Source organism: Leuciscus leuciscus (assembly GCF_965113295.1).
Source record: "Leuciscus leuciscus genome assembly, chromosome: 9".
NCBI lineage: Eukaryota > Metazoa > Chordata > Actinopteri > Cypriniformes > Leuciscidae > Leuciscus > Leuciscus leuciscus.
Window position 1 is genome coordinate 25,864,135 of NC_138733.1, and position 19,504 is coordinate 25,883,638.

General features: G+C 34.5%; 2 protein-coding genes across 3 annotated transcripts in view; one reads left to right on the forward strand and one right to left on the reverse strand.

Annotated features, from left to right (window-relative positions):
- trim3a (tripartite motif containing 3a) overlaps nucleotides 1-4,184 on the forward strand; it is a 30,985-nt gene extending 26,801 nt beyond the window's left edge. For both annotated transcript variants that reach the window (XM_082179700.1, XM_082179701.1), the window contains exons 10-14: nucleotides 685-853; nucleotides 953-1,012; nucleotides 1,320-1,390; nucleotides 1,616-1,756; nucleotides 2,897-4,184. In XM_082179700.1, coding sequence (XP_082035826.1) covers nucleotides 685-853; nucleotides 953-1,012; nucleotides 1,320-1,390; nucleotides 1,616-1,756; nucleotides 2,897-3,049 — 594 coding nt within the window. In that variant the 3' untranslated portion in view covers nucleotides 3,050-4,184. The remainder of the gene's footprint in view (nucleotides 1-684; nucleotides 854-952; nucleotides 1,013-1,319; nucleotides 1,391-1,615; nucleotides 1,757-2,896) is intronic.
- Nucleotides 4,185-4,289: 105 nt separating this feature from the next.
- Nucleotides 4,290-19,174, reverse strand: c4 (complement component 4). Its single transcript, XM_082179686.1, has 41 exons — nucleotides 19,013-19,174; nucleotides 18,694-18,886; nucleotides 18,409-18,601; nucleotides 18,207-18,277; nucleotides 18,038-18,123; nucleotides 17,774-17,856; nucleotides 17,601-17,688; nucleotides 17,407-17,512; nucleotides 17,098-17,212; nucleotides 16,752-16,867; nucleotides 16,444-16,617; nucleotides 16,058-16,255; nucleotides 15,747-15,941; nucleotides 15,511-15,654; nucleotides 15,223-15,352; nucleotides 15,063-15,140; nucleotides 14,771-14,971; nucleotides 14,155-14,272; nucleotides 13,948-14,018; nucleotides 13,712-13,851; nucleotides 13,341-13,544; nucleotides 13,145-13,196; nucleotides 12,976-13,059; nucleotides 12,451-12,654; nucleotides 11,961-12,036; nucleotides 11,623-11,779; nucleotides 11,434-11,538; nucleotides 11,182-11,350; nucleotides 10,775-10,962; nucleotides 8,795-8,950; nucleotides 8,311-8,370; nucleotides 8,130-8,220; nucleotides 7,663-7,837; nucleotides 7,448-7,535; nucleotides 7,014-7,088; nucleotides 6,700-6,802; nucleotides 6,525-6,614; nucleotides 6,340-6,432; nucleotides 6,162-6,245; nucleotides 5,059-5,203; nucleotides 4,290-4,972 (listed from the first exon to the last, which is right to left on the reverse strand). Exons 1-41 carry the CDS (start codon nucleotides 19,069-19,071, stop codon nucleotides 4,831-4,833), a joined length of 5,100 nt encoding a protein of 1,699 aa, XP_082035812.1. The 5' UTR covers nucleotides 19,072-19,174; the 3' UTR covers nucleotides 4,290-4,830.
- Nucleotides 19,175-19,504: the final 330 nt, after the last annotated feature.

Here is a 19,504-nt window from a genome sequence, read left to right on the forward strand (position 1 = left end):
TGTTGTTTGATCCTCTTGTTTGTTAACATTGTCAGGGTCTGAATCAGGCTAGAAATTGTTTTAAATTGTCGCCATCCGTAATATTTACACCAGAGCAGAACTCGCAGTTATGGAGGGGCGGGACATTTCCTTAACATGCGCTAAGCGGTGCCAGTCACAACACACTAGGCCAGCTAACCAATCACAGCACATTTCATATTTCGGAAGGAGGGGCTTCATCGAAATTGGTGTTTTGAGCCAGACTGGGGAGAGAGGTGCTGTAATAATGTAAAATATGTGAAAATAAAGCGGCTTTTGAATAATCAAGCATGAAAGAATATTCTAGTACACAACAAAAACAAGACTTAGTAAAAGTTCATAATAGGACCTTTTTAACATATGTGATTATGGGGAAAATCTAAAGTGACAAGAATAAGTATATGATTAAATAAACAGAATAATGGTGACAGTTGAAACATTTTCAAATGATAAATTGATGAGTAAAATTCATTCTAAAAATCCTTTAAAACTATCATAAATCTCTAATTAAAATGTAATAAAGTATTATTATTATTATTATTATTAACTCACTTTTCCAAGCATCAGATTTATGTTGCTTGTGGTACTCTATAAATGTCTACCACAGTGATTTGATTAATTAGTTGCTAATCAAGTGCTAATGTGTTTTACTTGGCTTTCTGGCAGAATAAAATTGGGGCAGGTCGGCTGATGGGTCCTAAAGGAGTGGCTGTGGATAAGAATGGTCATATTATCACAGCAGACAACAAGGCCTGCTGTGTCTTCATTTTCCAATCCAACGGCAAACTGGTGACCAAATTTGGTGCCAAAGGAACATCAGAGAGGCAATTTGCAGGTGATGTCTCTTATTTTGTCAAGGTTCTTGTGCTACTGCACTGGTCTTGAGCATTTAATTCATGGCCAGATCATGTTTTAATTTTCTGTTTCTCTGCAGACAAAAGTACTCCGAATACACCAACTGAGCCAAAGCAGACTAAATCTGGCCCTGCCTTCAGTGCGTATTCAACTTTTTAAATTTTTAGATGAACTATTTCTTGTTGTAGATTGTATTATTGATTATTGAATGAGGTCATTTTAAAACAGAAAAACAGAAAACGATGAAAGCATTGTAAGATAATTGATTACCCACATAAAGAGAGCAATGCTGAGAGAAATGTTTTTGGTGTGTGTGCGTGCAGGTGGAGGTTTCATAAATCAAGTGTTCTCTATGCTGCCAGACTTCCTTAGAAACAAAATAACATCTTCTGAATGTAACAATAACTCTCTCTCTCTCTCTTTCTCTCTCCTTCTATGGCCATAAGGTCCCCATTTTGTGGCGATAAACAACAAGAATGAAATTGTTGTGACAGACTTTCACAATCATTCTGTTAAGGTATGCTGAGCTCTTCCCTTTTATTGCGTAAATTGTTCCACATGCCATAACATGTATTCATCCAAATCTAACCGGGTCTGCTGTCTGTTTTTATGTTCTGCCTTTAATTAATAACATTTCAACTTTTGAAAATTAAAAGATGCTTGTTTTGATACACATTTGTTTTTGTTTTTTTTCTCTGGATTTAACATGGATATGGATTGTTTGATTTACGGCTTCTTGCAGGTTTACAATGCTGATGGAGAGTTCCTGTTTAAATTTGGATCGCATGGAGAAGGGAACGGCCAGTTCAACGCACCCACCGGTGTGGCTGTTGATGGCAATGGGAATATTATTGTGGCAGACTGGGGTAACAGTAGGATACAGGTTGGCTATGGAACACTCTGATTTTACATTTACATTTTACATTTATTCATTTAGCTGACGCTTTTATACAAAGCGACTTACAATTGCTATATATGTCAGAGGTCGGACGCCTCTGGAGCAACTAGGGGTTAAGTGTCTTGCTCAGGGACACATTGGTGTCTCACAGTGGATTCGAACCCGGGTCTCTCACACCAAAGGCATGTGTCTTATCCATTGCGCCACTACCACCCCAGTGGTAGATTTTTATCTTCACATTTAATATAATTTATAATAGTTTTATAGTTTGGGCCAATTCATCAATTTTTGTCATAAAAGTATATGGAAACTTGACTGTTTCTTTGTAATGACCCAAGTATTTGCACAATTTAGACGGAATTCCAAATTTGTGAATTTCATTGCATTAGATAAAATATCAAACAGCATCTGCAAACTTTCAAATTATTATAGATCTTTCCTTAGAACAAAATTCTAAATAACTAAATATATTTTTTATAAAAATAAACAATTTGACTTTTCTGAGACATAATTTGCAATTACTAATTTTATAAAAAAAAAAAAAATTTTATTTCATTTATTTTATAATACAATTATATATTTCATTTAATAATGTGATTTATATGTTTATTGTATTTTCATTTATTATTTATTGTAATTTCTTTTTATATTATAGCACTTTACAATAAGGTTACATTAACATGAACTAGCAATGAACAATACTTCTACAGCATTTATTAATCTTAATGTTATTCTTAAAATTTACAAATCCATTTTAAGATCAAAAGTTGTATCTGTTAGCTGCACTGTGAACTAACATTAACAAAAGTTAATAAATGTTGTAAGAATATATTGCTCATTGTTAGTTCATGTAGTTAATGCATTAACTAATGCTAACAAGACCTTATGGTAAAGTGTTACCATATAATTATTTATATATATATTTTTTGTATTAATTATTTTATTTTAAAAAACGATGAACTTTTTCTTAACTATTATTTTTTCTTTTTCTTTCAACCACCTAGCCCTGATTTATTTTTATAATTTTATTTTGTGTATGTATAATATGTATATGTATATACAGTATATATATATTATAATTATTATTATAAAATCTACTCAAACTACATATTTTTTGTCATGTAGGTGTTTGACAGTTCTGGCTCTTTTCTGTCGTACATCAACACGACGGCGGATCCTTTGTACGGTCCGCAGGGTCTGGCTCTCACGTCAGATGGTCACGTGGCCGTGGCAGACTCTGGAAACCACTGCTTCAAAGTATACCGATACCTGCAGTAAAGACTCGCCATGATGGAAGAGTTAACAAAAAATACTGTAAGGTCTTTGGCATTTCATGTTTTCCTTTGCACAAGTCTCTGCACATACATTTCCAGCCATTTGACTGATGTTGATGTGAACAAACCCAGGGCTTCATGAATGTTGCATCTCTATTTGATCAATTTGTGTTAATAGTCATTTCCTAAATGAATGTACTGTATATTGAACCCTAGCAAGTAATAACAGGCGCTGTGTATGTAACAGTGACCGAGAGGGCAGCTATATTTGTGCTTTTTACAAAATCTTTCATGCAAAACTTAAAGCTGCTTAACAAACCCCTCTGTTAAATTTAACAAGAATTGCAGGGAATAAAATGCCAGTCAATAAATGTTTTCTGGGCAAATCATTAATGCAACAGCTTAAGAATGACCTGTGGATGGAGCTCAAAATTCTCACATCGAACTGGCCTTTTGTGCATTGACTAGCTGTACATGTGTACGTATTTGTATCATATGGTGTAAATTTGATCGCCATTGATTTGCTGTAATATCTTATTTTGAGATCCAATCTCTCTTAGTGCGCTAAAGCTCAATATTAAAGTAACCCAGCTGTCAATGTGCTTTACTGGCTTTACTAGAACTGCTTGTAGGTTCATCGTGCCTCTGATTTTAAAAGCGACTTGGGCTTGCTACATATCACTGACCACAACAGCACAATTGACATATTGCATGCTTTGTATTCACGTAAAAAGGTTATAAAGCAAGTTTATTTATTTTGTACACTATGGTATAATGTACATGTTATTTTTCTAAGTTGAAGTGTTTTGTTTCCTGCAGTTATCTGCCACCTTCAGTGGTTTTCACAAGGTGTACAAAGCTAATGTCTAGTGAAGTACAACAGTTTTTTCTCATGCACATGATAAGTCACCACATCAAAGGGAATCTGTCATATCAAGACAACGGAAATATGAATATAAAACAATAAGGAAAAATTAAATCACACAGCCACTGCTGCATTTTAAGTTGCCAAATTTATGGAAGAACAATTTGCAGGGTACTTGCCATAGTTTACTGTATTACTGAAGCATTTACTACTGTTTTTTATTTTGTTTTATTGCTTGTTTTCTTAAATTGAATGTAGGAAAATGAATGAAAAATGTAAAAAAAAAAAAAAGAAGAAAAAAAGATTTTCTGCATTGACAGTTTGATCATTTTGGCCCAGATGTTACACCACGACGTTCACAAAAGCAATGAATTCACAATCAGGACATCATCTGTACTTTATATGAAGTCATGAACGAGTGCAAGCGATACAAAGAGAGTGTTGTTTAAGCCACTAAATACAGTATTCCATAATAAAACTGTACTGTGTATAACCACAACAGGACACATGAAGCATTTTAAACATAGTATTTAAACTGCAATAATGCACTCTTGAATATTTCTCAGAAATGTAGCATCTCTAAAAAATACCCCTAAAAAGAGGACCCTTGTTTTATGGTGTTGTAATACTGAAAAGCTAAAGGTCAAGGCGTGTCAAAGAGATAATATCTGGAATTATTGTAATAAATTTCTTCCATTTGACTTCCCTCTATGTATCAGAATGAAAGGTGACGTGAATCTACTGTATTGCCAATACACACAGAAAACTGAATTGAAATGCTTGACTCTATTTTCCAATGTACCAAACAACTGTAACAGTCTCTTTATATGTCAGTATATGCACTAGAAATAAAAGCACATGATTTACAGAGCCAAATAATGATGTTTTAAGTGGTTATTTTACCATCTTCGTTATGTTTTCTAAATATCACAGAGTTTAATGGGGTGTTTCTTTATAAATTCATTCAGATGAGAGCAGGCAGAGCGACTCGAGGTTGCCTTGCATTTCTTTTCTTCTGGTATCTTTTCGATCCACATGTCATTGTTCAGTAGATACCTGAAACTTCAGAAACAATAGAAGAACAATGTTTTATGAATCAAAAAACAATTTGCATTTTGTCTTTTCAATAAACTGATTTCAAGGCTTACTGTTGTCCATCGTTATTCAGAACTGAGATTGCGTTGTTCTGACCCATGAACAGATATTGTGCTTCATTATTCAGCTCCATTTTATCACAAGATAAGCGCAGTATCATCTGGCGCGTGACATCTTTCTGGATACCAGAGTCCACCCCTTTAACAAGAAAGGTTGTGTTGATATATTATTTATTGCGGTAACAATTTACAATAAGGTTCTACGTTATTAGGTATAATGAACTTTGCAGAATCCATTACTTTAAGTATGTACGGTCAGTCGGCAATTATCACAAAATAACTCCTGACAACATGGTCAGGTCTGGGTTTGTTTTGTGATTCCAGGCTAATGATACATTACAGATATCACATAAACAAATATGTGGACAGTAGACAAGAAATGTTGGTTGAAATAATCTTATGATTTTACCTGTATGTTATCTTAAAGATTCTGCTAAGAAAAAATAGTCCATTACAACCAGGGCCTAAAACTAACTTTTTGCCACAACTGCCAAAGGCCGGTGACTTAAAAAAAAAAAAAAGTCCTGTGAATAAATATTTTTCCTGGCCATGAAACTGTTTTTGCAAAAAGTTATGACACCAACATTTTAGATACCAGTGAAATTCCCAGTTTTCACAGAAATTTAAAGAAGTAGGCTTGTCAAATGTAAAATAACACTGCATAGTCTTCACTGTATAAACTAAACATAGATTAAACCTTATTAAAGTTACAGAGCTTATTCAATCAAGAGCAGTGAGTGTTTTTTAACAACAACAACAACAAAAAAAACACAGATAGCTGCAGATATATTAGGCTGATGTCACTTTAAGACCACATGCACAGATCCAACATACTAATACATTCTGTACACGTGCATTTTCTCTCTCAACTTTGTTCAAGACACAACCGACTATGTTTACTAGGATACTCGTTATGATGGGCATTTTTTTTAACATCATTTTGATTGAATTTGCTAGTGGATGGCATGATTCGCCAATCAAAACCAAGTATTCAAAACTGCCATAGAATAACTAATAGTTATAACTTTAATCAATCTACAGAACCTTATTACAACTTGTTTCATTTTGAATGTAAAAATACAGAGGACCAAACTTACCAATCTGAAGAACATTAGTGATTAATGTGGTATAGTGCATAAACACTTCATCTCTGCTTGAGTTGAGAATTTTAATCACATAGACTATAGAAAACAGAACACATTTCAAATAAGTTAGTTTAGTGTTAAGACTTGGCAATATACTGTATTTGTACATTATCTGACTTTAGTTTCTCACCATAGTCAACGACAGGATCGTAGCATGCATAGCTGCTCCGGGTGGTATTTTTCATATCCTTGCTGAAGGTGACTTTCAGATTTGGACAACCACCTGAAAAGTGTGAAATGGACATCTGGTTTTCATTTATGCCTTTGAGGCCCATGTGTTCAAATCTAATCACAGTATCCAACAGTTTTTCCCACCTTCTGCACATGTACACACATCCCCACTACACAGTTTGGAGATCATTGGGCTTTTCTGAGGGGCTGTATAGAAAATGCCACATCTCTTTTCTGTGTAACACATTGAATAGCATTAGTCAGTGTTCATACACAAAAGTGTTGTCAATAAAGTGTTCTGGTCATAGCGTTTGATGACCTGGGCTGTAATAGTCATAGATGACAGCAGAAGAAGGTTGGACAAGGCCCATGGGAACGACCTGTTCAGCACCAAACTGAAGACACTCCTCTGTTTCGGTGATCTGTTGACATGAACCATGTAATCAAATTATTCGTGTCTGCTGGATCTGTTGCATAAGTACTGATGAATTAAAGTGGAGCCAATTTAACTCAATGACATTTATTTTCAAATTCAGCAAAAAAAAATAAATAAAAAAAAAATAATGCAAACCATACATCAAAAAGAAACAATTTAAAATTCATGGGATTCTTGAATATAAATTATTCCATTACCTTCGCAAAATAAAGAAAGACTTTATTATGGTGGGTTTTGTAGTGATCAATGAACCTCTCTGAGCCCTTTACATTCTGTGGGGGGGGGAAATGAGAGATAAAATAAATACTTAGAAAAACATACTTTCATATTTTATATCACATAGTATTTGTATTATTTGTAACTCAACAAAGTCAGGAAAATACAGAAAACTTCCAGAAATATGGCACTTATTGTGAGAAAACGTGCTCTAATTTTTTTATTTTTTTATTTTGATGTTTATCTAATGCTTATTGATAGAAAAAAATATACAAATTACGAAAATGGTAAATAATATCAAATATTATTAATACTTACATCGTAATAACAAGTAGAATACTAACAAGTCATAGAAATATAATGTATTTTTGAGAACTACATGTAATAATAATAAAAATGATAAATGCATATGCACATGTTCCAAATCCTTGATGTTTGGCATCAGTCCACTTAGGAGTGAGATGTCCACTATGACCATGCCAACAGAATTGTTCTTTTTCATGCTGTGGGAGGACAGAGGAGAAAATAGGCCAAACAATTCTGCTGAACATTTATATAACAAATGATTTATATAACATTTATATAACAAATCATTTTTAAGTGCATAAAAAGACTGTTTACTGTGCTCACCCCACACACACTGTGTATATGAGTGAACTCTCTTTCTTTGGCTCCTCTGAGATTTGTCTTTTTCTGCGGCTGCGAAGATCAAACCATTCTATGCTGCTCATGGGCTCATCTTTTTGATCCTCCTCGGCTTCGTAGTTGTAATAATCATCAAACTTTTCTTCCTTATTGTACATTTCTAGAGAAGAGCATATTGACTTTAAGTTTTATGATAGTCTAAATTATTATTAGATGACGTTTGTAACTACTCCTCCTCGCCACCTGAGGTCACCCTCACCCAAACAGATATGTGCAACTTTCATTTAATGTATAGTTTTTAACATCCTGTCTTTGTTGAATAAAACATTTATACTTTAAAAAAAAAAAAATATATATATATATATATATATATATATACACACAATTCACATTTAATTTCTTATTCAGAGTGACCTACAACAACAGCGGCTGTCGCATTATATGTTACGTACTATATTCCAGCTCTCCTTCCACTGTAACACTAAGGTGAAAAAGATCACAGTATGTTTCATCCTTCTTCATAGTTCTGTATGTCTGCACAACCTGTAATGAGCAAAAAGTCATTTAAAATAGCATTAACTGAAACATCATAGATCATCAATAATGTAAATAAAAAAAATAAAAAAATATTACTGCTAATGTTCCACGTCCCGTTCCCGTAACATTTAGGGTAACTTTACCAGTATTTCTGACCTGTGTAAACAAGTGCACATATAGTGAGGGTTTTTTACTTGTTATGGCATACTTTATCACATATTTAAAGACCGCATACTTTACCACATATTTAAAGACCAATAAAATCACTTGAGTTTTCTGCACTCTGTATATATTCCCCATTGAAACTGGATGTTTCAACATTTCAAAACGTTTGTTCCTTTTTAAAATTAGTTGCACCAAAGCCATGAACCTACTTTCTAGTTGCAATATGGAATTTGAATATGGATTTGAATATGGAATTAGTGGGAGGGGCTTATTCGTTCAAGAAAGAAAAGAACATTTGGACAGTACAAATGAGTCATCACTATTTTTAAATGTAAAGTATATGCATGTATCTGCTGAAGATAAATTAGTCACCTTTTAGGAATAGTACCATTACTGTTTTAGTAATCTTTCTTACCTTAACAACTTCTGCGGTGAGCGCATTATATTTGGTCAAGTGTAAATCTTGCTTGTTGCCATTTTCAAGGCACATTTCCACCCTCAGATTCAGGTCTCCTATGTCGTTGCTCAGTATGCTGTATTTCGTCAGAGCCTCAAGGGCCACAACTGTATCCTATGTATATATATATATATATATATATATATATATATATATATATATATATATATAAAAAAAAAAAACAAGGATTAATGCAAACTAGAAAACCAACACAAAAGATGGAAGAAATGGGGCTGACAAGTTTTAAAAACGCTAATGTGCCAAAAATTGCTTGGTCTTGGGCCTATAATTTTCACATTATGTGTCTTGTCATTTAAAAAAAGGCAACCTTTTTAAAAACAGTGTCCTATGACAAGTAAGTGACCCCATTATGACCCTTGTTTTGTGGGTTGTACATGACCCATGTGCATTAACTATGGTATTAAATGTACTTGTGCAGCAACTTGAGGTTTGGTAATAATGGTAAAAACTCTTTAGTTCATGGAGCACTCTTTAGTGTATTTCAACCTGCAACATATCTTTTTTTTATTATTATTATGCCTCACTGCTGTTTCACATTTGAGTACACAAAGTTATTTTATGATTTTTTAACTTGGTAAGAAACAGTCCTTGTACACAGTCCAATGCAATGTGTGTGATTGTGTATTAAGGATCTGTTACCACCAGACAAATGAATAAAAGGTACACTACTGTTCAAAGGTTTTGTAAGGCTGTTTTTTTTATTTATTATTATTATTATTATTTTAAAGAAGTCTCTTATGCTCACCTAGGCTCCATTTATTTAATCATAAATACAGTATTTTTTTTGAAATATTATAATTTAAGATAACTTACTCATTTAAAAAAAATCATTTACAGTATTCTTGTGGTAGCAAAACTTAAGCACTACTCCAGTCTTTGTCATATGATCCTTCAGAAATTATTCTAATATTTTGATTTGATGCTTAAGCAACTTTTATTATTATTATAAATATTATAACATATTATAAATGTATCACTTTTGTGGAAACTGTGATTTTTTTTTTTCTTTGAATAGAAAGCTCAAAAGAACAGCATTTATTTGAAATATAAATCTTTTTTAACATTATAAATGTATTTACTGTCACTATGATCAATTCAATGCATCCTTGATAAATGTAAGTATTAATTTCTTCCAAAAATGTTTAAATGGTATATCAGGCTATCAAACAGTTTTAAAATGTATAATTCTAAAAACAGCATTACAACACTTTTTTGATATTGTTTTATAAGGAATTAATTAGCCTATTAAGAATTGGGAGTAAAGTCACGTTTCAACATTTTATAGTTAACTCTTTCCCCGCCACTGACGGAAATTTCAATCATTTGTGAGAAAACGCTTCCACGGCAGAAATTTCCGTATCACTATTATACGGTAGGGGGTGCTATGGCATCAAAACACATGTGAAGAAAATACAGAAACATGCATTGTCATATGTAGGCTAATCATATGCATATGTAAAATAATGCGAGCAACAGCATATAAATCAAAACTGCCTAATGCTAATGAATGAAATGTAGACCCAGGACGAACAATAGGACTGTGCAAGCTTTGGGGATGTTGATGGACTCGATCTACTCCATCATTTTGATCATCCTTCTGAATTTGATCTGGATTTAGTCTTTTACAAAACGCTATTATCACAGCTTTTTCTCAAAATGGTCCTTTTTTTTTTTTTTTACCCACAGTGAAGTGTTAATTAAAAAGTTTGTTTGTTTGTTTGTTTGTTTGTTTAAAAGCTGAGGGTCTGTTCTTTCTTTTGATATATTGCATGTTCAGATAGGCCTATTCATACAACAAAATATTCTGGGGGCCATGACACTTTTGTGAAAATGATCAAAAATGCTCGCAGTGGCTGGCAACTAAAAAAAAATAAAAAATGCTGGCGGGGAAAGAGTTATTATAATTCCGCAACCCACCTGTGTGGACTGGAATCCACCACCATATTTGCGCTGCTCTGTCAGCCAGTTTGCAGCGAGTTTAGCAGTCTTCATGTCACTCACTGACAGCATACTGAGTAGAGCATATGCTGTGGTCTCCACAGATTCAGCCGCAGCTTTACCCACTGATTCGCCTCTGCCACCTTTGGCATTCCAAAAACACTTTTCTGTGCAGAAAGGAGAGAAAATATGATCCACGGATTGAATAATATGACAAATTAGCTAAAAAAAACTGACCACATTTTTTTGGTGATTCTTTATTTATTTAATATTTTATGTGTATAGACATGCAGTTTTTGAGAATATCTTCTGCTATGTTACGTGAATTATGTTCTAAGAGAAAGAATTCAAGATGTAAAATTGCTGGTAATAATTTAATTACTGACTGCTGTCACAATTAGCAATGTCTTTTAGCTTCTGCTGCACTCGCCGGGCTTCTGCACTTTGATGGTCATGCAAGGTCAAGGCATAAGCTGTGATGGCAAGTGAATAAGGACTCTCCAAAGCATCCAACTGCCCGTCTAGATAAGACTTTGCTTTATCAATAGCTGCTCTCTGGAAATAAACAGAGGTTTGTTTTGTTTATTCAGTAGTTAATGAATTGAATTGATGTCACAATTGATGAGTTAATATGTTACCAGTTCTGTATCACTTCCCAGCTCGTAGACTTTCAAAGCATGGTTCATTGATATAAGGAGAAAAGCAGTTAGGGGAACATCATCTTTCGCCTTTCCAACTCCTCCCTGGGGACAAATATTTGTCTATTTTCAGTCAATGTTAGCAATACGATATTGATAAATAAAATAAATATACCCTTTTAGCTGTACCTTCATTCCTCTGTCATATAGGCGATTGGGATCATCCCATGCACCACTGCTCTTCTGTTTGGAAATTAGATAAGACATGGCATCCTGAATATATAAGTCATTCACATTGATAATGTCCCGGGACTCCGTCAGCTCCTTGGCAATATATGCAGTAAGCCTACAGGAAGGTTGGATAGAATAAAAATAAATAAATATATATCAAACTAATATATATCAAAAACAAAATCAAAATATTATGTGTGGATTTCTTTTAGTTAATATAAAAAATACATATTAAGCATTCTTGGGATTGCTAGTGTCATGCTGTATCCGTTGTGCTAGAGGAACCAAAAATGTACCAAACACTGCTGGGAGTCTGCAGAAAGGCTCCGTAAGAGCCGTCCGGTTTCTTGTGTGTGAGGACTGTGCTGTAACCTGGTACATAAGAAGTTAAAACAAAGATGTATGTTGTTTAAGTATATATGATGTTTCAACATTTGTCAGGTATTTTAATACTTAATACTTTTGTATAATGGTGGGCCCAACAAAACTCTTGTCTCGCATATATTTGCAAATATATGATATATACAATACTGTTCAAAAGTTTGGGGTCAGTACGATTTTTTTAAAATAAATTAATAATTTTATTCAAAAAGGATCCATTACACTTAAGAAAAGTGACAGTAAAGGCATTTTTAATGTTACAAAAGATTATATTTCAAATAAACAGAAGAGCCCCCAGCAACAACCTGGATACCCTAGTTACGGCCCTGCTCATAGCTTATGACCTATTAGAATATTTACTTGATTTTTTTTGTCATCTAAATGTATCTCATAATGGATACGCACCAGTTTGGATCATTGATTGGGCCTCATCTCTTCGTTCAGCTTTCAGTGATATCCATTGGTCGGTGGCATCCAGGTACCTCATGGCATGAATAGCAGGAGACATCTTCACCATAATCTGCTCCGCACAGTCAGTGGGCAGCTGAATGAGTTTATCAACACCCTCCAGGTTTAGACAGTTCTCTACCGACTCGCCCATCACACCACCTGGAAAATAACAAGGTCATTATCTACTGTACCTCAATTCCATCCATCCATCCATCCATCCATCCATCCATCCATCCATCCATCCATCCATCCATCCATCCATCCATCCATCCATCCATCCATCCATCCATCCATCCATCCATCCATCCATCCATCCATCCATCCATCCATCCATCCATCCACCCACCCACACACACATAGGCTCATGCTCTTCAGAAACATTCACAGAATAAGAATTCACTTACTCGATCAATGGACTGAAAACTTCCCTGGAGCTTAGCGGCTTAAAACCTTTATATATATACATATATACCACCTCACCTTTTAAACTCAAAAAGATGTCTGAGTCTGTTCCACCAGGGATCTCATCAACAGGGACTGGAATATCAATCTCTAATTTCCTCACTGCATAAAAAGACAAAAAAAAAAAGTTTACTGCAATGATGGAAAGCCTATGAACATATCTACTATTTATATGCTGGATTCTTACATTTTGGATCAATGTTGAACTCCCTGTCAATAGAGGCGATTTCTCCTTCCCCCTAAAGATGAAGGATTACCAAGAGAGTTTTTGGGTGAATACTGAATAACTTGTAGGAAACAAGAGCATTCCCATGAGAAACACCTTTAATTTCTCAGGTATGTGACACTGAAGCACAGTAAAATCGTGGTATGCCACACTTTACCTCCACACGGAGCTCCTTTTCTACTCGATCTTGGGCAGTGTCTGAGGCGTAAGCCAGCACAGTGATGGGGATATATCCGATAACAAGGGGCACCACGGTGAAATACACGGCCACTGCAGAGTTACCAGGAACCGTGACCACCTCCCTCACCTCACTGCCGCCAGCAGTGCACAAACCTTTCTCCTTATTCATCTTCACTATTACCTAAAGAGACACATGATATGGCATTCTCGGCCCTTAAACAGGAACTAGAGTTTTGCCGAGTTTCAAAGCATTTTAATCTTGTTTGTCACACTAATCATTTTTCAGGCACATGCACTGTTTGCTGGTTAAAAAGAATAGCACCTGAAATAAAGATGAATTAAATTTACCTGTAAACTCTCTTGCTTGTAATTGTACACAACAGCTTTAACCTGAAGCTGTTCATTTCTCTTCACAGAGTAAGGAAGGTTGACGGACAAAAAGAAATCTTGGAAGACCTTTAGGGGTTTTGGCTCTGCAATGCAGAATCCTAAATAATAATAATAATAATAATAATAAATACCTTTTGAAAAATAATCAGCATCTAAATAGCACACCAAATGGCAGATTTTAAGTTAATAGCAACCTTTTGTGGAAGAAATGCCCACAGCCTGTATTTCCCAAGTGGTTATAGAATCAGGAGCAACTGCATCATGCCTTTAAGTTTACAAAAGACAAAAAAAGTATTTACATAGAATAAATCACCTCTGACATCGTTTTTTTTTTTATATTCATCAGTATATATAGTTAAACTCATTATAATATTTATTTATTTATCTGATTAATTGGTAACCTGATAATGCCAGTCCTATCTGATTCAATGACTGTCCACATCCATGACTGTGGGAAATATTTACGAAGGTAGATTGCATCCTCATTAATAACAATTTCGTCCAGTGTGTCGTCAGTGACTACAGTGACAGACAGAAGAAGAGTAGATTTCAGCTTTTATATACTTTTTTTATATTTTAATACATTTTATAATTTAAATTGATTGTATATAAGTGTAAGCAGCCAATTTAGTATTAATATTGACAATATTGTAAAAATAATTATTATAATTATGATTATATACTAAATGACTTCACTACTCAGTAACTTTTATATTTTATAATTTAAACTATAGTGGCAGTGAAGCCACTGATATAGACATTAACATTATTATTATTATTATTATTATTAAGGATATTAACATAATAATAATAATAATAATAATGATGATAATAATAATAATGATGATAATAATAATAATTACTGTTATTATAAAATAATAAACTAAACTGGCTTCACTGCTCACGCATTTCTTTGTTTGGTTTGATTTAGAAAGTCAAATCACTGTAGAATTGTGCAATAAATGTGGTTTTAATCCAAGAAAACCCTTCCAAGAAGTTATGCAAGACAAATTGTACCTCTTCCAAGGCTGGTTTTTCTCCTCTCAAATTTCTCCTTCTTCCTCCTCTCATTTGCAGCTTCGCAGCATTGTTTAAAAGCCTTACGACAGCTGTCCGATGCTTTTACTCTTTTGAGACGCTCATCACAGGACGTATGCAGTTTGCTTGGCCTTACACCATCAAGACAACATTTCCTGTCATTGTTCTTATAGCTGTTGACTGTTGATGATATTGTCAATTGACATATGATTAAAAGACAAATCATGTGAGGAATGATCAAGGGTTGTCAAACTGTTGTTTTGCATCTTACCGACTGCATTGTATTTTGCAACATAATCCGCTGCTCTCCTGATGCGAGGGTCAGGTTTAGAGTTGTAACACTTATGCTCTGAGAAGTAAAAAACTGTGTTGATCACGCTTTCATGCTCTTATGGTTCTTGAATAATAATTCAATACAATAGGTATTTTACTCTCGGGTAAAGGGGTTTCCAGATCACAGTTACAAATGAAAGTTAGCCCAGCTCTCTGCAGAACAGCACTGGAGTCCTCTCCTCCTCCGACAGAGCAGGCCAAGTCATACAAGTTCATATATTCAAACATCTGTGGGGAAAAAACAAATCATCTCCATCATGAGCGGCAATACTAAAAAGGTACATGCAGTACTTTTAGGAGTACACTAGCATAGCATTCTAGATATCCACAAAACTCCAGTTTTGATTTTGTACATAATGTACAGCACATAATCCCAAATGCATTACCTTTTGAAGGCTTAGTTTGTTTTTGTTCAGAATGTAAACAGCTGAGTCCACTGCGGCAAGAGCCACCTTGACCTTTGGATCTGTTCTGACCGTCACCTTAAACTCAGTTGCAGGTTTTATCTCAGCCATTGGATCAATTTCTACCTATACAAACAAAACGGTATGTGGAAACACTCGCTTCTAAACCAATATTTCACCATATTTAGATTCTGAATGATAAATCGTCTCTGCTGTACCTTGCCTTTGCAGACATCTTTCACATCGACCCACACAGAGTCAGCCACTATTTTTCCTTTTGGTGTAAAGTCTGTAAAATAGTAGGCGACCAGGCGAAAAGAAGGCACCATTTCCACATTGAAGTTCACATTGATTGTTGTGATTTCAGTTCTTGGCACCCTCCCCACCTGCACAATTCGTCCTTTACTCCAAACCTGTTTGGGGAATTATTTATTTTTTAAATGATGGAAGACATTAGATTGAAGATAAAGCTAATCTGGTAAAGACCTATTCAAAAAATGACATCCAAGCTGATTGTTCTTAGTCTTACCATAAAATAAAAGAAAGTTGGTTTTCCTGAACCCTGAGGTGTAATGTCCCGTAATGTGGCTTTTAAGTCTTCTCCAGGCTGTAGGAACTGTTGCTCCACTTCTAAACTAAGATAGCTGTGTTCTTCAGCTTTTATTGCACTGGCTGTCATCTTTTTATCACTACGAATTACCTCCTGGTCTCTCCCCTCTGCAAAAACCTGCAAAATAAGGACCATATTAAATGGACAGTTCCAGTCCTGGATGCTGATTGGTCAATACTAAAGCCACAAGGATACACAAAATGTTGATACTGTTGTTGACAGCAGATTTAAAACAAGGTCATTGTATATTGTGGCACACTTTGGAATGGTAATAAAGATATATCAAATATCATGTGAAATCTCACCGTTATAGCTAAATTCTTAGCCTGTGGTGGTATTTGAAAGGACATGGCTACATCTCCCATTTCATTTCCCCAGCCCTCTTTGCTCAGAATCTGCTCTGGTGATCCTTTTATTCTAACAGTGGCTGTAAATTTCAAGTTTGGGACTCTTTGGCCATCTGGATATGTTGCAGTAGCCTTCAAAAGAAATGCAGTAATCAAAACATAATTTAATTTATTTGTGTATGCAGGTGTGATACTAACATACATTTTAAAGCCAGAGAGGGATAAAAATAACATATTTGAGTTAAACAATTATTTAGGCCACATACCAAAATGGAAAACATGCCACCCGGGGTGAAATATGTCTTGGTTTTTGACAGATCAACAACATATGGTGATGTCACAATCTTCACAGAAGAACTTTCTGCTTCCTCTAGATTGCCACCTGCATAAAATAAGTCAAAATATTCATTGTGATATGATTTTCAGTCATTTAACATATTTTAATACCCATCTGAGGATAAATAGTAACTTTAAGTAAATAAAATAATTGAATAAGATGACTGGTGTATAATAAGACAATCAATATACTTTTGCACTTGTGATAACTAGAATTGATTTTATTACATACATTTCCTGATCTAATCATTAGGCTACTTTCCATGTATTACTCACTTGCTTTTTCCAAAACCGAGACTGCAATATAAAGATAATATCCCTCTATATGGCCTTGAGTGTTATTCTTTAAGACCTCAGTGAGTACTTCTGTATTTGTAGTGCCATCCGCTACCTACATAACAGAAGAATATAAACAAATAAGCCAAATCAGATACTGATAAGTAAATTTTACACACACATATACATACGTTATGTTATATAGATTTTTTTTATTAATTTTTTTTAGATAATTTCTTTTTATTATCTGAAAGACTTAATTGTCAGAAACCTTTTAGCTTTTTTTCTACTGCAAAATTATTTACTTACTGCTATCTGCTGTTCAGTGCCTGGGAGATATATCTTATTCCCCATTTCATCAATAAGTCCAAATCGAACATATGCTATCCCGTTGACCCCCTTCCCATAAGTATATCTGAAAACACCAAAAACTGATGAGTTACATTGCAAAATCTGAAGTCAACAACAAACCCCATCAGCATGTGATGGAGTAGTGTACATACCTGGCAGAGATGTTGAATGAAAAGGACTTGCTCATCAAAATAAGGTAAGGCTGTGTAGACTCAATCTTAACTTCAAATGTGGGCAAAACTGTGATAAATGAAAGGTTAAAGTGACCGATTAAACGAGAATTCTTCAAATAGATGCACCTGCAATCATAATTCATAATACCTACCGTATTCCTTGACCTCAAACTCCAATGCTGAGATAGATTCAGGGTACTTATGGAATGATGCAATGATTTTCCATTTGCCAGCCCTGAAGGATGAATAAAATTTCACACAATATATCAATGAGGTTCATTACAAGTCCATAGCTGTCCCCTATAATGTAATATTGCCCATTGTATAAGAATATGTACAACCAAAGCTTTAAACAATCACTATATACACACTTTATTTAGTGTAAGTGTTGTTTAGTGTTCATGTAGTTAACTTACAGCTCCACTTCCGGTATAGTGATAGTTTTTTCCAAGATTTGGTCAGAAATCAAAATATGATTGTAAACAGTCAAGCCTTTGCAATTCTGTAAAAAGAAAGTTTTTCATCTGCTCATTCCAGGTATTTGTGCATATTATTCACGTTTCATCATGGACAATAACAACTTACTGCTATTTGAACGTGAATTTCATCCTTTATGGGGAGCATGTAGTTGTCTAGGGTGAAGATTCTGTATTTTGCTGAAAAACGTGGAATAAAGAGAAACTAATGTGGGCACTTTTAATACTGGTAAACAAATAATACATTATTTAATGAAAGTAAATAAGTAGAAGAAAAGAAAAAAAGAAGAAAGTGAATAGTCATACAGTACCTTTTTCCCCTGGATTATAAATGGGCTTGTCTGTTTGGATAAAAATGTACCCCCTTTTAGTTGACAAAAAGATGTTGGCTTTTTTGACTTTTTTGACTTGGTCTGCAAAGACATCATTGCTTTTAGCTGCAAGCTGAACATATGAATCCATTTTTGTACTTCCTGGGACTTCCCTATACATCTTAGGATCAACCTACAGTATATTGGTTTGAAAAGACATTGGCAGAGTTTGCTGTGGAGAAATAGATTTTAACCCTTTTAAAAATCTCAAGTGTACAGACTTACTTTAAGTTTCACCACAGCTTGGTAGTTATTGTCCTTGTTAAGGATTATAGATTTCTTTTCTGACAGAGGCATTGAAGGAAACTGGTTTTCAAAGTATAGCTGCATGCTGGTTTCTTTAGTTGCTCCATGAAGCTGCACACTCACAGTCTCTTCCACTCCCAGGTGAATTTTATTTGGAGCAACAATTAGGCATCTGCGGTATAAATGCATACACATGTATAAGCACTGATAGGATAGAACAAAATTCAAGAAGTGGGTAATTATGAGAAAACATTTTTTTTTACATTTTGTAAAATTAGTCAATTATTCTAGTACTTACGTGGGTCTTGCATCCACTGCAAGAAAAACAAAAAATGCAAAAAACAGAGTGCTGATCATCTTGCTGTTTCACCTTGCTCATATGTGACTATTCCATTAGGACAGCGACTAATATCATCTACCAACTAACTGAGAAAAGACTACGAGGGCTATTTCCCACCTGCGTCAAATTGGGGTTTGACACAAAAAAAAAAAAAAAAAAAAAAAAAAATATTGGCAAGAAAATGCATGGTCATGTGGTTTACAAGAAATCTTGTTTATAACAGAACACAGCAGGAACAGCAGCTGTCTGGAGCAAAGGCAACGAGAAAAGAAAACACCAGTCTAATTAATACAGGCCTACATTCTAAATGTTATGCCACGTCTTTGTATTCATTTTATTAATGTGATTGATTGGTTTGTATCCCTTAGATATTCCACCAATATGATAGGGTTGGGTACTATGGAAGCTTGTTTTCACCACGGAATAAAAAAATGTAAAAGATAATTGCGA

Coding starts and splice junctions, on each gene's coding strand:
- c4 (XM_082179686.1), bottom strand. CDS start 19,071: ATGATCAGCACTCTGTTTTTTGCATTTTTTGTTTTTCTTGCAGTGGAT. Junction 10,963..11,181: donor CATTGCTAATTGTGACAGCA/GTCAGTAATTAA, acceptor CTTTCTGCACAG/AAAAGTGTTTTTGGAATGCC. Junction 6,433..6,524: donor TGTGTGTACATGTGCAGAAG/GTGGGAAAAACT, acceptor CACACTTTTCAG/GTGGTTGTCCAAATCTGAAA.